The 15,257-nt window shown below is 45.3% G+C and overlaps 1 protein-coding gene across 1 annotated transcript in view; it reads right to left on the bottom strand.

The window, feature by feature from the left end:
* The window catches only part of MYO10 (myosin X), a 163,305-nt gene extending 148,332 nt beyond the window's left edge, over positions 1-14,973 (bottom strand). Inside the window, exon 1 of the mRNA XM_039549820.1 lies at positions 14,635-14,973. Within this exon, the coding sequence (XP_039405754.1) occupies positions 14,635-14,655 (21 nt within the window). The 5' untranslated portion in view covers positions 14,656-14,973. The remainder of the gene's footprint in view (positions 1-14,634) is intronic.
* Between the last annotated feature and the right edge of the window lie 284 nt (positions 14,974-15,257).

Raw genomic sequence — 15,257 nt, 5'->3', positions numbered from 1 at the left:
CTAAATTTCCATGGAAAAAATTACACAATCCAGTACTGTGCAGGTCAAGGCGCCAAATTTTAGAAACCCAAGCCTCAACACTAACTCCCACAGCTTGTTTTGGGTTCATTACCTTTAGACATGATCACATAGCTTAGCTATAGATCACCAAAACCCTAGAACTCTTCTGTGCCTTTAAACCTACCCACCCACAAGCCTTTGCTTAGCCAGCAACTTCCTGCTCCTGCCCAGTCAGAATCCGCTATTGTAGCCGCTTGTTTGGGAACTGCCAACATCTGCTGATAAGAGAAGCAAAACTCACAGACTGGGAACAGGCTACTCACCTGCATCCTCATGGCTCAGGAGAGACCTTAATAACAGTCCCCTCAGCCTCAGAAGAGCTGCTGGGCAAAATGCACACAGGGAGCTGGGAGCCACAACAAGTAGGACACTCCATGCTAAGCTTTGGACTCAGGATAAGCCCAAGAGCATCGCATCTTTATTATTACTTTCCAAAGAAGCCTGACAAATGTAACACGTCCACAAACACACTTGGCATTAAAGGGGAAAGAGGACATGACACGTGCCACTGCTCAGTCAGCCAACACCAAGGCAGAAGAAACCTAGGTCTGAAGATGAACATTCTAGTTCTGCACCACTAAGTCAAAGAGAGGTTAATTATTACTTGGCTATTCAGGCAAGCCCCCAAATTCTTCACTTAATTGGGCCAAAACACAGCTAAGTGTACAAGGGAGCTGCTTTTTAAACAAAGACTTTTAAACTAAAAATGTAATTTGTGGGATCAGTACTGTACACAGTGCAACAAAGACACAGAAAGACCCAGACTGTACTTGGTGCCCTTCTGAATAAGGTTAATCCCAACACCTGGAGCCTAGAAAAAACAGCCTTCTGTCTGAAGTCTCACCCAAGCTCAGCACGGAGCCCCTGGAGTCTTCAAGACTCTGCCAGGGTCCCCAGGGCAGTCTCAGTGCATTGCTACTTCAGGCTGGTTTGTTGCATCCTCCTCACTTCCATGGCTGCTGTCCCCAAGGAAGAAAATCAGCCTGCTCCTCCACGAGGTTGCAAATCAGGTTTTATTTTGCAAAAGACAAGGCCAATTGACCCACAGGTACCCACTAGCTACTCCCTACACCATTTCCATACTGCTCACATGACCACAGATACGGTTAAAAACTAAATTCAGAGTTTTATCAGAACTGTAAATGTACTGACAGAATAGACACTGCCCTGCAGGGAACACAGCTTACTAAAAGTGAAATGATTCATAAACTCATGTATTTATTTCAGACTGGGGCCAAACAGCTGTCGTCACTTACGCAAGTATGCTTGAAAACTTTCCTTTGAGCAGAAAACAGCACAAGTGGAGCTATTTTTAAAGCCATATAAATAATGGCAGGGCATGACATACCTTAACTTTTTACCACATGGTAAAGATGAAAAACTGGAACAACCTCTCTCTTTTATCCGTCTGAGGGCCTAAATGAGTAACTTTATTTATAGCCACTAATGGCTACTACTTCTGACCTTATTTTTTCTCCTCAACAAACCACCTTTCCATCAGGGAATTTAATCTTTCAGCAATTCAGTAATTTCTGTTATTCTTGCTCAGTATGGCTTTTGAGCTGTGAACAAACTTCCCAGGTCACTGGGAAAAATAAACAAACAAACAGCTTTTTTTTTTTTTTTTTTTACTGCTTCAGTTGATTCCAGCTGCAAAGGTCAGAAAGAGGGAGAAGATACACAAACCAATCACATTTTTTGCTTCTAAATAACCTCAAAGCAATTCATTGCCATATATTTCCTCCTGTGCAGACACAGCAGCTGTGCCAAATCATTTACTTAAATTTAAGAAATGGAAAAAACACATGCAATATACAAGAATGGTAAGTAACATCAGCATTAGCAAGGAACAACAGGTTAACAGAAGGCACAAATATCCTGTTTTACATCTACACCAGCAAACAATACAAGGTATTCTCTTCCCCCACGCCTTTCCTCTTCATTGGTACATAGGGAAAGGAAGGAACAGCACAGCATTGCAGCTGGAGTACAATAAAATATGACCAGCTAAATAAATATACACACCCACAAAGGAACCAGCACCTTACACAGTCACACCTTTGAGCTTACTGACACAACCTTTTCTTTTTCAAAGTATATACAAGGACCTTTCCGGTGGTCTCAGACCCTTCCACAAGTGAAGATGTAAAGAGCAAACATCCCAATGGTCTCAAGTACAGACTACCTTCAGCAGCCTCAGCAGCAAAGCATCTGCCAGGTGACAGAGATCTCTTGAAATTTTTCCCTAACAGTTACAAAGATCTGATAAAAATCCAGCTCTTTCCTGAAAAAACAAGTGCTAGTACCACGATTGGACTTCTGGAGAGAAAGAGCCACTTGCTGACTATTAGTTCCTCCGGTAGAGTGTCTGGAACAAAATGAGTGGAAAAGATGATCACATGGTAACAAAAAGTAGGAACTTCAGTGTCAATAAAACCACAAAGGGCAAATTTTACTAAAGTAATTTTTGCCACCCACGAAGCACTACTAACAAATGCCAAAGTCCTATTTTTTGAAAGATATTTTATTGCAGCTTTCTTGAGGAAAAAAAAACAGATTTCTCCAATATGCCTACACCACGCTATCCAGAAGCACATCATTGCTCAATACCACTAAAAAAAAGATATTTAAAAAGACCACTATAAAATGCAAGGCTTTCCAAAATTTTGGCAAAATTTTATAATGGAAGGACTCCCTCAAAGGAAGAGAGGCCCTGCAGAGAGACCTAGACAAATCAGAGGGCTGGGCAATCACCAATCATATGAAGTTCAACAAGGGAAACTGCTGGATTCTGCACCTGGGATGGGGGAGCCCTGGATGCATGTGCAGGCTTGGAAGCAAGAAGCTGGAGAGCAGCACTGTGGAAAGGGACCTGAGACTCTTGGTGAATGGCAAGTTGAATATGAGTCAGCAGTGTCCTGGCAGCCAGGAGAGTCAAGTGTGTCCTGGGGGGCATCAGGCACAGCATCGCCAGCCGGGCAAGGGAGGGGATTGTCCCGCTCTGCTCTGCACTGGGGCAGCCTCACCTCGAGTGCTGGGGGCAGCTTTGGGTGCCACAATGTAAGAAAGGTATAAGCCATTAGCGAGCATCCAAAGGAGGGCCACAAATAGGGTGAAGAATCCGGGGAGGAAGCCATACAAGAAGCGGCTGAGGTAACTTGGTCTGTTCAGCCTGGAGAAGAGCAGAGTAAGAGGAGACCTCATCACTGTCTACAACTTCCTTCTGAGGGGAAGCAGAGGGGCAGACACTGATCTCTTCTCTGTGGTGACCAGTGACAGAAGCTGAGGGAATGACATGAAGTTGTGTCAGGGAAGGTTTAGGTTGGATATCAGGAAAATGCTCTTCACCCAGAGGGTGGCTGGACACTGCAACAGGCTCCTCAGGAAAGTGGTCACAGCACCAAGCCTGACAGAGTTCAAGAAGCATTTGGACAATGCTGTCAGGCACATGGTGTGATTCTTGGCATGTCCTGTGCAGGGCCAGGAGTTGGACTTCAGTGATTCTTGTGGGCCTCTTCCAACTTAAGATATTCTATGATTCTATAATACCAAAGACCCAACCAGCAAATACACATTCAAAACCTACAGTTAGGAAAACTCCAGCTGGTTAGAGGACAGCAACAGAAGATTATTCTACAAATTTTAAAGGAACTACAAAGCAAAAAAAGCTTAATTCATGCATTCTAAAGCAACAGCTATCAGACATTGTATCCAACAAGGAGCCCCCTTGGAGGAGCCACCCTGCTAAAGCATCTGCTCCTGCTCAGAGCCTGATGCTAGCTCCTCTCCTCCACCTCCTCAGGACTCCCTGGGGCCATCCCTGCAGCAGCATGACCCATGATCTGTTGCTGAAGGTGTCTGGGCCTTTGCTGCCTTAAGCCTTTCTTGTCCCTTCAATTTAGCCACGGATTTATGTGCAGCCACTCTTCTTGCCTAACGTCTACATGCAGAGCGGGAGGCACATCCCTGTGCTCTTGGACAGTCACAGCTCATACTGCCTACCAAAACCTCTGATGCCTTCCAGCAGGAAAAGAAAAAAAAATCCCAGGAAAACAGCGAAGCTTTTATGGCCTTTCTCATCGCATAAAGTGACTGTGCACTTTTCAAATCAAATGTTTCCAAGCAATATAAAGAAGTGTTTCTGTAAGTGACACACTAGTTCAAGAAATCAAAATTCAGAATTACAGCCTTTATTTGCCTGAGTCCAGAAGCACTTGGAATACAGTAACTGCTGAATCCCTGTCTGAAGGAAAAGGATTCCATGATTTCCTTTTGCACTCAGTAAGGACTGCTAAGAACAAGCCACCAGCAAAGGACCACTGGATGCTCATAAGAAAACGCACAGATTTCCATACCACTTTCTGTCTTCCACCAGGAACTGACGGCATCTCCACCTTAACTACATGGTACAAAGGCATCCTACTGACAGAGGTGCAACTACACAGTGAAAGTTTAATACAACTATTTCATCACATTGCAATTAAGTTTATTCATGGGCTTCTGTACAAAAGAAACTTGGGGTGTTAACTACTGCACCAGAGTCCTAGTCATTTAAGGTACTAGATCACCAGAGCAAAATTGTGGGAAAAATGGCGTGATAGAAACAGAAATTTGGAGTAGAGACTCCTAAAACAGAAAACAGAAACAGCCTTTTGCCTTAAGTGCTGTGAAACTTTATGCCAAAATCCCATGTATCATCTGTTACAACTTCTCAGATTTGGTGCACACATTATTAGAAATGTTATTGCAAGGAGGAAAAAAAGGGGCTGCTGCACAAATTACATTTTCTAGCATAGATTTGCTGTGTGTTTTTATTCCTTGAAATAGCTTATCAAGTATCACACGGTAGAATCCAACTGGAGTTTTTAGAACAAAGAGCTCACTTCATGGGACACTCCTCCCGGTACATGGTCTGAAAGGCAGCAGGAAATGCCACCCTTCAAAGCCCTGCTGTAAACGTTGCTCTTATTTTCTTCTGGGGAGTATACTAATTGATTGGACACACCAAACAAACCTATTCATCATACCCATCACCAGAAAGCTGTAATGAGGGGATAAACCCTAATCACAAACCCAGTCTATATTTAATAAGGGGAAGAGATCCAAGAAAACGACCAACAAAGAAAGAAGTCTGACCTACAGAATGAGCATCTACTCCTTGTCCTGACATGAACTCCAGTGTGACTCCTGACGTGACTTGTGTCTTGCCAACTTGGCTCCTTTCTGAAGCAAATAAAAATATAACCTAACCAAGATACAAAGCTGGGTTTGGTCCACTAAAATGGTCAAATAGAAACGATGGCCACTGGCTCTGTAACCAGATGTGTACATTAAACAAAAGGATTTGACTTCTCCTCAAGATAAACAACTTCATAAGAAAAACAATCCCATTCTCTTAACAAATATATTTAACTTAATCTGAGAAAACATTTTAATGTCACTCTAAACAACAGCAACTAAAGTAGAAACAAATAATCCATTTCCGATAATGTGATAAACATCAATACTTTTTCAAAACAAGGAAAAAACTTCTCTTATCTACTGTCCCCAAAAGCAGGGCCAGTTTGGCTGAAAGCAAAAGAGAAGGCGTGAGAACCTTTCAGAGAAATCCTGCACTTCTCTCAGCAAGATCAACAGACACATACAGCACACAACACCAAAACCACACAAGGCTTTGCCAGTAGCTCCACTTTCACAGTTCAAAATCATTTCAAGAACTACAGAAATGTTTTCTCGAGATGCTGGAAAGTTCATCAAAATGAGTTTTCTAAAGCCTTCTGAAAGTCTGTAAGAGAAAGAGGGCCAAGGGATTTGGGGTGTTAACTTTGATGACAACTTTCAGTAATACCCTGCTTTGTAATTCCAGCTGACAGCTGGCACTCAGCAACCATTGAGCCTCAGGTCTCTACCTGAGGTTATGCTACACGCACCACAATCAGTCCTGACTTTGAGACCATGATAGCAGACTCGGGTAGCAGGGTGCCACTCTACCAGCATTACCATGCCAAGAAGTTAAGAACAGAGAACACAACCCAGAAGACCCTCAATACTTTTAGAGACAGCCCCAGTATAGAGCCAGGTGTGCCATGATAAAATGCCCTTAGGTAAACCTGCTCAGAGTGGGAATATAGTTTTGCCCCCCCCAGCGGAAAAAGCAACAAGCAAACACTTTCCTCTGCTAAGGTGTCCTTACAGCAACTCCCTTAAGGGCATTCTCCAAAACAAAACAGACTTGTATTAACACACTCTTGTATCACTGACCTATAATAAAGGATTATGAATAGTTTCCCAAGAATATATAGGAAAGGGCAACACTAACACATCAAAGGGCAGTTAGTCTTTTACTTCCTGAGTCCTCTAACACAGCCCTCCACCCTGTGCATGCCATCAGCCAGGATCCCACGTGATGGCACAGCTTGGTCCCTGAAGTCTGCTGCTGAGCTACCCTCTCTTTCTTCCTCCTTCCCTCATTTGGAACAAAACAAAACCAAACCCCCAAAAATGTCATAGAAACATTTAATCCATCTAAGAGATGGATTAGAAAGAATATTGATTTCTTGAACATTCACCTCAGCTTAGTATTAACTCAGAAGTCTAGCAAGGCTTGCTGCAAGATGATGACAACACACTCTCAAGGAAAAGAAAGTCTGATACCATAAACCAGGCAAAATGCCCTCCTGAAACAATGTATGTGCCTGCTATAATGTATTAACATACAAATACAGGAACCCTGTTCAGCTCTGAAGTCTGGCAGGACACTGGATTGTACAGGAGTAAAGTCTGTCCTCTAGAAAGTTTTCCTTCAGAATGCCATTAATCCTAGACGGAGTAAAAGGTGTTACACTGACTCCCATATTTAGGCCCTGCTCCAACATGCTTACATTTAGCCACTGGGGACAGGGTCGTTGAGACACATAAGAAATCCAGCTTAATGTATATTGCATCTGAAATTTCAGTGCAGGTTTAGCAAACCATACAAGTGACTAGTACCTTTCGCTTTTGAAGACTTCCTTCCATATACCAGGGTATGAGCTTGTTGGATACAATGTTCCTCAGAGCCTTAAAAAGGCTGAAGTGTGCCTTGTGGTTTTTTTTTTCCAGTTACTGACTGTGGCTACCCCTTGGTGAAAAATACCTAAGCACAACTACACACTAAGAAAAACTACAAGATCTCATATAGAAATTGTGTGTTAAACCCCTCTACAGAAGAGTCTACAGAAAACAGAAATGTTAACTTTGGCTGGCAAAACCGAACACACCCCAATTTCTGCCATGCTTCCAAAGTGAACCAAAATTGTGTCTGTTCCTAAGTAACCGATTCGACAAAAAAAACCCATATATTATTAAGTTACTCCAACATCACTTATGTTTACAGTTTCGATAAAAAAGAAACCCCAACTCCCTAAACTTTCCACCAAATAAGAAGGCATTCACAGGCTGAAATGAAAAAAGGTCACCTGGCCGAAAGGAAAACAGCAGCTAAATACAGAGCAAGTATTTACATTAATGAGTAAAACCAGCATGGGCATGACGTGTTTACAGCTGGATCAGCTCAGCAGCCTTCCCCAGTCAGTCACTGGTCTGCAGTGGGAGAGTGTCCATCCAGTCACAATGCCCATGGAACAAGACCTTCCAGAAAAGCTGCCAGACATCCCTATGCTGGCTGTCCTGGCTGAGGATATCAGGAACAAGCATAAATGGCATGTGGACCTACCTGAGATCACATTATTAATCACCAACTTGGCCTAGGAGTAGACAGTATATTCTCTCCCAACATCCCCTTTCTTGTTACAGGAACATTTAGAAATACAAGCAATCTTACTCATTCCTTCTCTCCTAGTGAGTCTTTCCCAGTATATTTTCCCAATATAATGCTCATCTTTTCCATGTAGCAAAGCTGTAGTTTCTTGCTTGGCATGGATGTAGTTTACTTCAAAAGGCAGATCTGGAGCATAGTCAATATCAGTTCCCATTCTGAATCCAAACTTTGAAAAGTTCTGCCTTTAAAAGAATGGAGTGTTTGAGCTACTTAACAGACTTCTTAAGAAAAGGATAATCCACTTAACCTTTCTTTATCAAGGGGCTGTCCAGAACAAAGTTGCATTACAGTAAATATGGCCAATGGATAATGCTCATATTTCAGACATGGGACATCTTAGATAATCCTAAGTAATTAGAGAAAAAAAAACCAAAAACCACCATGCAAAATTTGAACCATAATACCCAAAAACCAGTAATTTGCCATTAGCTGTGGTCCCAATACCAAATCATCCTCATTTACGTCTCACTAATGGTTTAAAATGTTGCATAATGATAAACAGCAGGAAAAACCAAGAGAAATGAGAACGCCTAAGCCATGACCCTCTGATATAAGCCTGAAGTCATAATCAATCTAGCAAGTTTTGAGGTCACATCCTAAAACTTGTAAAGTTGTTACAATTAGTGACTTAAGGCTGATAATTCCTTTTTTTTGTCCCTTCAGCAGAAGTCTTAATTCAGAGTGACTTTTACCTCCTGCCCTTCTACCCACACTCCACCCAAAACTATGTTCCTGGCTCTGACCACATCTGGAGATGGTGATTCACTAAGGAAAAACACTGGCCCTGCAGCCAAAAAGGTTGGTGAGATCAAACTACCCAGAGGACATGCTTCCCTTCAGAACTGAGACGGCACTGCAGTCAACACGCCGGATGCTCCAGGGGTGGAGCTGCTGCTCCTGCTCTTGGATGGAGGCTGCTGCACCTTCCACTGGGTCTGCACCCATGCAAGAGACAGAAAAGGGCATTTGTCTTGCTAGAATTTTTTTAAAAGTAATACCAATATTAACAATTCATACTGAAAGAAAAAAAAGGGAGGCACATTATTCACTTACTAGGGGTTGGTTAGCACAGTGACACTGTATATAGATACACATATGCACCAGTACACAGAGCCAGGAACCTACCAGCTTTTCTTCAGCTATTTTCTAAAGTCAAAAAACAGATTCATGAGACTATATTGGTCTTACCATGCTGAAACCACCACAGAAGCCAAATGTGGTTCAACCATGCATGATTATTTATATGGGGCCCCAAACTTTTCTTCTATATTTTGAGGCACAATGGGGCAACAAGAGCACTGAAAGGTTGCAAGGTTTCTCAGGTTACTCATTGGACCAGCACACTAAACTCCCCATACAACACTGAAACCTAAAGCTACCCTTCCTTTTTGCTTCCCTCTCTCCCCCAAAGTGGCCCTCTCCTGCCATCACAGAATCATGGAAAAAAATGAGGAACATTTCTGATAAAAGCCTGTCCCACCTGGCATCAAAAATAAGTTGGGACTAGCCATGCTTTCAAACACTATTCCCTTTTACCAGCCAGCAGGCTGCACGACAGCTCTGAAACAAAAAAAAACCTGAAGAGGTTCACAACCACCAATATCACCCATACACAGTGCTCACCAAATGAAAACACATATAAAGAAGAGTATCTTGTTAGAGCAAAACAGCTTGCACACGAAGTGCTAACACAAACATACAATTAGGGAAAAGACCAAAAAAAGAAAAAGGTAACATTTCAGTGAGGTGCCACCAGAAGGTAAAAAAAATCCCAGACTCAGAAGCAGCCAAGTCTTCTGTAATAGTGGGTTTCACAGCTTTTCTTTGGTTGGAGTCTGACTGAACATACAAAAAAAACCACAAGCAGACCTGCAGAATGTAGAGCCTCCACTGCCAACTTCAAAACTTACGTATTTTGCAGCTTTAAGAGAATTCTTGTGTCATTTTACAGTATGTGCGGTGCCAGCAGGGTTGCTAGGCTCTAGCCCAGCGACGACAATGCTTCAGTTGCACAAATTTGTCTTATGAAAGGCACGTGTGAAGTATCTGTGGTGGGCAGTGACCATTACATGATACTGATGGCGAATGTGATTCCCAGCTTGGAGAAATAAACCTGAAAAAAACTTTATCTTTCTGACTTGATAGGTAGTCCTAAGCTCCCTTGAAACATCTTCTATTCAAAACACAGTGCTCTCTAATTAACCTAAAAATAACTGTAGACAAAACAACCATCAGCTTTCAAAAAACCTAAATATGAGAAGTCACAGCTCAGAAACTTCAGAGAACACAGCCAACGTCAACAGCCAAAAGAGGCACAGTTTCTGCTAGGCATGGCTTTGGCAGTCAGAAGATCTCCAGATACACCTTTATGCCATCACTCACGGGATGATGGTTTTGCCCTACCAGTCTAAAAGACAACTTTGCTGGTGTAAGCTACACAGCTTACACCAATACCAAAAGCTGAAACATCAAACCCACGCTTGTGTTATCGTCAAAACACTTGTAAACGAAAACTTGGGAGACTTCCAAGGTCGTCCCAAACCCATCCTCTGAGCTGCACGGCACAGCCAGAAGCCATGTATATTGATGCTCGTATTTATTTGCATAACCAGGTTTTCTCTTTAGGCAAATAACCCTGGTGGTGCCAAGGCCACTTGTTTGCAGGAGATGATGAATTCCTCAAAGGACTCAGTCCTGTGAGGCTGTGATCTGCGATTGCAACAAGGGAGAACCAAGGAAAAGTTTGCTGCAAGCTGCATAACTGAATTAAGAGCTTCCAGGTTCAAGCAGATACCTCCTCTGACAGCTTTCTGAAGCTAAATTGCTGTCCCATATCCTTCCCACAGAGGGAGGTTCAACACTTGCTCCCCCAGAATACATGCTGGGAGCCCTCTCCTTAAAACAGAGTACACAGGCAATTATGTGCAGCTGTAGAGAGCACAAATGAAGGAAACCATTCTGAACTCGAGGTACCAGTGGTACTGCTGCAAATAAAACCAGAGTATCTGCTGTGCCTCAAAGGGCACTGGGAAGGTACCCTGCAGTTCCAAATAAACTCCTGTGCAGTGTTGGAGAAACATGAGCAGGACCTCTATGATGGTGATGCTTTTATAATGAATTCTTTCAACATCATCTACCCAGACATGCTGCACAGAAGGCAGGACACACAGTTCTCCTCCCTTCTCAATTTCCACAATTGCAAGGGTGGGGGGAATCCTTGAAGGTTGGCAACAGCTAAATCCAAACAATCCCTGCAGCCACCACTGTGCACACTGTGCTGCAAGTTCCCCAGGAGCTGAGCACCAGCTCGGAGGGCAGGTTTGGACATGACCTACAGAAGTTCCTCCCAACCTCAAGCCCTTTCTGACCTCTGTTGGGTCAGCAAATGCCACACTGCTGTGACAAGGACAGCAACCATGGCTCAGTGCAACACCCCGTACGCATTGGACAAAGTAACTACCGTGTAAGAGGAAGAAGACAAACCTGACTTCTGCATCCCCTTCCTCTGCTGCCCTGATAAGCACTGCTTGGGAACTTTACATGCTGAAGAGGCAGTCTGAGCTCCACTCTCCTGCCTTTTTTTGTGATAAATTTCCTTGTCTTCTGCCTCATCTGGAAATTACTTTCTTCCTTCCCTTACAGCATACATCCCCTTTCTGCAGGGATGCATTCTCACTGGAAAAAAGTCTGACCTCAGCTACCACAGGAGCCTGCTCCCTTGAGAGCACCGTGGCTGTCAGTAAAACATATGGGAACAATTTTTTCAGGCTGTTTTAAGAAACACAGCCAAATGGCTCTATTGCACAGATCCATACAGGATTTCTACAGGTTTTATTACTATAGATAAGCAAATATGACTACATAAATGTATTAAAAAAAAATTAAAATTTTTTAAGCTCCATCTTTCCTCCAAAAACTGTAAGGTAGCATAGACCAATCAACAGCCTTTAAAAAAGCCTCAGAAAACACTTTTCCTCTGTATTTAGAATGCAACTTTGTTATTATGTTAGTACCTTGCAGCAATTAAAGCATACTGGGGAGTAAGTTACAGGGCAAACTCTTCTTGCCTAATTATTTACTTAAAGCCATGGGTTTTTTTAAATTGGTTGAGCTAGAAAATTGGGACAGGGATGGAAATCATGGCTTCCGTGGAGACAAGTACAGCCACTTGTTGTCCTTTAAGAATGAGAGCTAAAAATACTAAGAAACAGTAAAGAAAGGAAACTGGGCAGCAGGATGGAGAAGTCAAAGAGCTGCTAAGTCACAGATGATGGCAGCGTCAGGTGATTGGCAGGAGCATGGTGTTATCCCTCACTTAAGGCAGCAAGTCCCAGCAGCAGTCCCTCCCTTGCAATGCACCTCCTGCTCTCCAGAGGTGTCCCACTCAGTTGCCTCATTTTGTTCCAGTAAGCATCACCCTATACCGAGAGAATGTTACATTTACCATCTAGCTATGGAAAAATATGGGAGAAATAGTAATGCAGGGTTGTTTTTTTTTCCTATTAACTCTTAAGTTGTACAGTATTTTCTGTAACAGCCAGACTGAAGACACTTCTGCCTCCAGTGCAGCAAACAGGAGCTGCTTGGTAATGCTGAGGAACAACCCCTGTGAAGTGCCAGTAGATACACTCCCTTCCCACTATCAGCTTTTCTCCCACAATATAATCACATCAGCAGGCTTACGTCTCTGACAAAGAAGAGCAGAGCAGATTGGGCTTTTCACCTGTGCCTTTCATCCAGCTTCCTCCTTCTTCCACACACTATAACTTATTTTAACGAGAACAGTAATTCCCTAGATAAGTCAGCAAATATTTTTGTAAAGAGCAGCTGCAGGATGTCTGCCTCACACAAATTAAATTACCTAGTGGCTCAATCCAGTGCCTTCAACAGACATTCTTCTGTGGTAGCTGGGTCAGACTCAGTGCATTTCTGCTATTGTGCCTCAAGCTCCCTGATTGCCATTTACATGTGCTCTGCTCCAGAGTGAGGGAAGGAAAATGTTTATACTTGTGGGTGGGACTTTGGATGCAGATTAAAGTCAAGGTGCTATATTTACTGATCTTTTAAAGTAATATCAACATGTTGAAAGGGAGTCAAAGTTCTTAAGAAAGATCAAAGTCCACATGAAGCAACCACAGATTAACATAAATACATGCTGAAATGCTAACACAGACTGGCAAAATTTATTTGTATTTTCCCTGGAGCAAGTAATTCTGCCTAATAGAGGAGTCAAAACCATGAAAACTCTTCTTCACCTGTATGTAGGGCACACTACAGTACTTTGTGTTGGGGAGGATGACTCTTCAGACTAATTCTGCAAGGCGAGGATAATACTACCATATTGCTCATGGCTTACGAGCTTTTGAGAGGTGAGGACTACATCCTCTACAGGGAAAAAAAAAAAAAAAAGCAGTATTACTACTTAACTCAGACTTCATCAAAGCTAATCCTGCATTTCTTCCTTCTTATTGCACTTGACAGAACTTTTGTTGTCTGACAAATGAAAAGCCAACAAGCAATAAAGTGTATGACCTTCTTTTATTTGACTAATTACTATTTCAGTAAACAGATCACCTATTTTTCTTGTGGAAGCATCAACAGCAGCACCAAGAACACGAGGGACGTTGTTTCATGAGGGCAAAGGACAGTTTTGCAGTTTAATCACAGCCCTGTAAAACAGATGTCTGGCCTGTATTTACAACCCTGACAGTGCAACTGCTTCGGCAAGAGGTGCAATTAAAGCAAGTGTGCAGGCAGTCACCAGAAGTCACAACCCAGTCATGGGCTTTGCCAGCAAACTACAGGCACAACACACACGTGCCATTGATCCTTCACACCGTATGTTCATAACGTTGTGTCGACACCAGGCGGGCTAAACCGATCCAGTAAAGTATTGTTGTGCAAAATTCAGCTAGCTTGGACCAGAAGAGGACCCAGGTTCTGAGTTTAATCAAATACCCTGAGTCAGTAGCAAAGCACCTTTGATTTGGTTTCTTCACCCGGCATATACTGAAGTTGTCAAGATTCACAAGACCACGGTAAAGCTCAAACGACTTTAAAGACTTCGGCCCCCCTCCTCTGCATTCTGTACAAAAAGATTTCGTCTGTACTTCATAACATGAACTTAACAAACAAACCTTTCAAAAAGAGTGCCCAACGGCAGCCCTGCCTCTGAAGCCTCCATCGTTTTGAAGCCTCTCATGCCCGTGCAAGGCGGACAAAGCGCGCTCCCCGGCTTCCACGCAGGGAACCCCCAAGGAAGGACCCCCACTCCCACCTCGGCACGGTTTCAGAGGCTGCCCCACCGTCGGCAGCAGGAAGAGGGGCAGGGTCCGCACCGGCGCCCGCCGCTGCCCGCGTCCCGCAGGGTCCCCGCCGCGGGGGAGGTGCCGCTGGTGGGCGCGGGGCTGGGGGGCAGAGCCGCGGCACCGGAGCCTCCATCCCCCGCCGCTCTAATGAGCCCATTTTAGCGCCGAGCACCCACCCAGCTGCGGACAGCCCGGGGCAGCACCGCTCCAGCTCGGCGGCCACGAGTTCCGTCCCGGTCACGGCCACGGAGGCCAGGAATTTGGGGGGCGCAGCTCCCTCCCTCCCGCTCCCCCGGCGCTGCTCCTGCGAACGCCCTGCAAACCGAACCACTCGAGGGAACGAACACTTTCCGTGAGCCTCCCGCCGCTTTGCTGCCGGTATCCTGCCCCACAAAAGCAACCCCACGTTGGAGGAGAAGGAGAAGGATCCCACCGGCCCGCGCTCACCTCCGCCAAGAAGTTGTCCATGGTGGCCCCTCAGCCCGCCCGCGGGTGCGCAGCGCCGGGCACCAGCCGCGCACCATGTGCCGCTCTCGTCCGGCCCGGCCCGGCCCGGCTCGGCTCTGCTCTCCCCACCGAGCCGCCTCAGCCACCGCGCGGCTCCATCGCGCCCCAGCGCCGGCACCAGCTCGCAGCCTTTGTCCGTCCGCCCGCCCCCTCAGCGCCGCTCGGCCGGGCGATCCCGGCAGCGCATAGCCGCCGCAGGGAGCCGGCAGCGGGGGTGACGCGGAGGAGGAGGAGGACAAGGAAAGCTCCCGCCGCCGCACGCTCCTGCCCGAGGCCGCCCCGTCCCGTCCAGGCGGGGCAGGAGCAGAGGCGGAGCCGGGGCCGCGCCGCTCCCTGCGCCGCGCTCAGCCTCGCCCCCGCCCCGCCCCGCCCGGCCCTGGCCGGAGCGCGGGCAGCGTCCCACAGGCTCTTCGCTCGTCCCGTCCCGTCCCGTCCCGTCCCGTCCCGTCCTGCTGCTGCCCGCGGTGCGTCGTCCACGGGGGTCCTGGGGACGCGTGTCCGGCTGCTCGGGGCGCGGAAACGCGCGTTGGAATGCGGAGTGTGAGGAGCGCGGGCGCTGGAGG

Source organism: Corvus cornix, chromosome 2, assembly GCF_000738735.6.
Source record: "Corvus cornix cornix isolate S_Up_H32 chromosome 2, ASM73873v5, whole genome shotgun sequence".
In the NCBI taxonomy this organism is placed as follows: domain Eukaryota; kingdom Metazoa; phylum Chordata; class Aves; order Passeriformes; family Corvidae; genus Corvus; species Corvus cornix.
The sequence above is the reverse complement of the archived record's forward strand: the minus strand, read 5'-3'. Positions and strand labels throughout refer to the sequence as shown.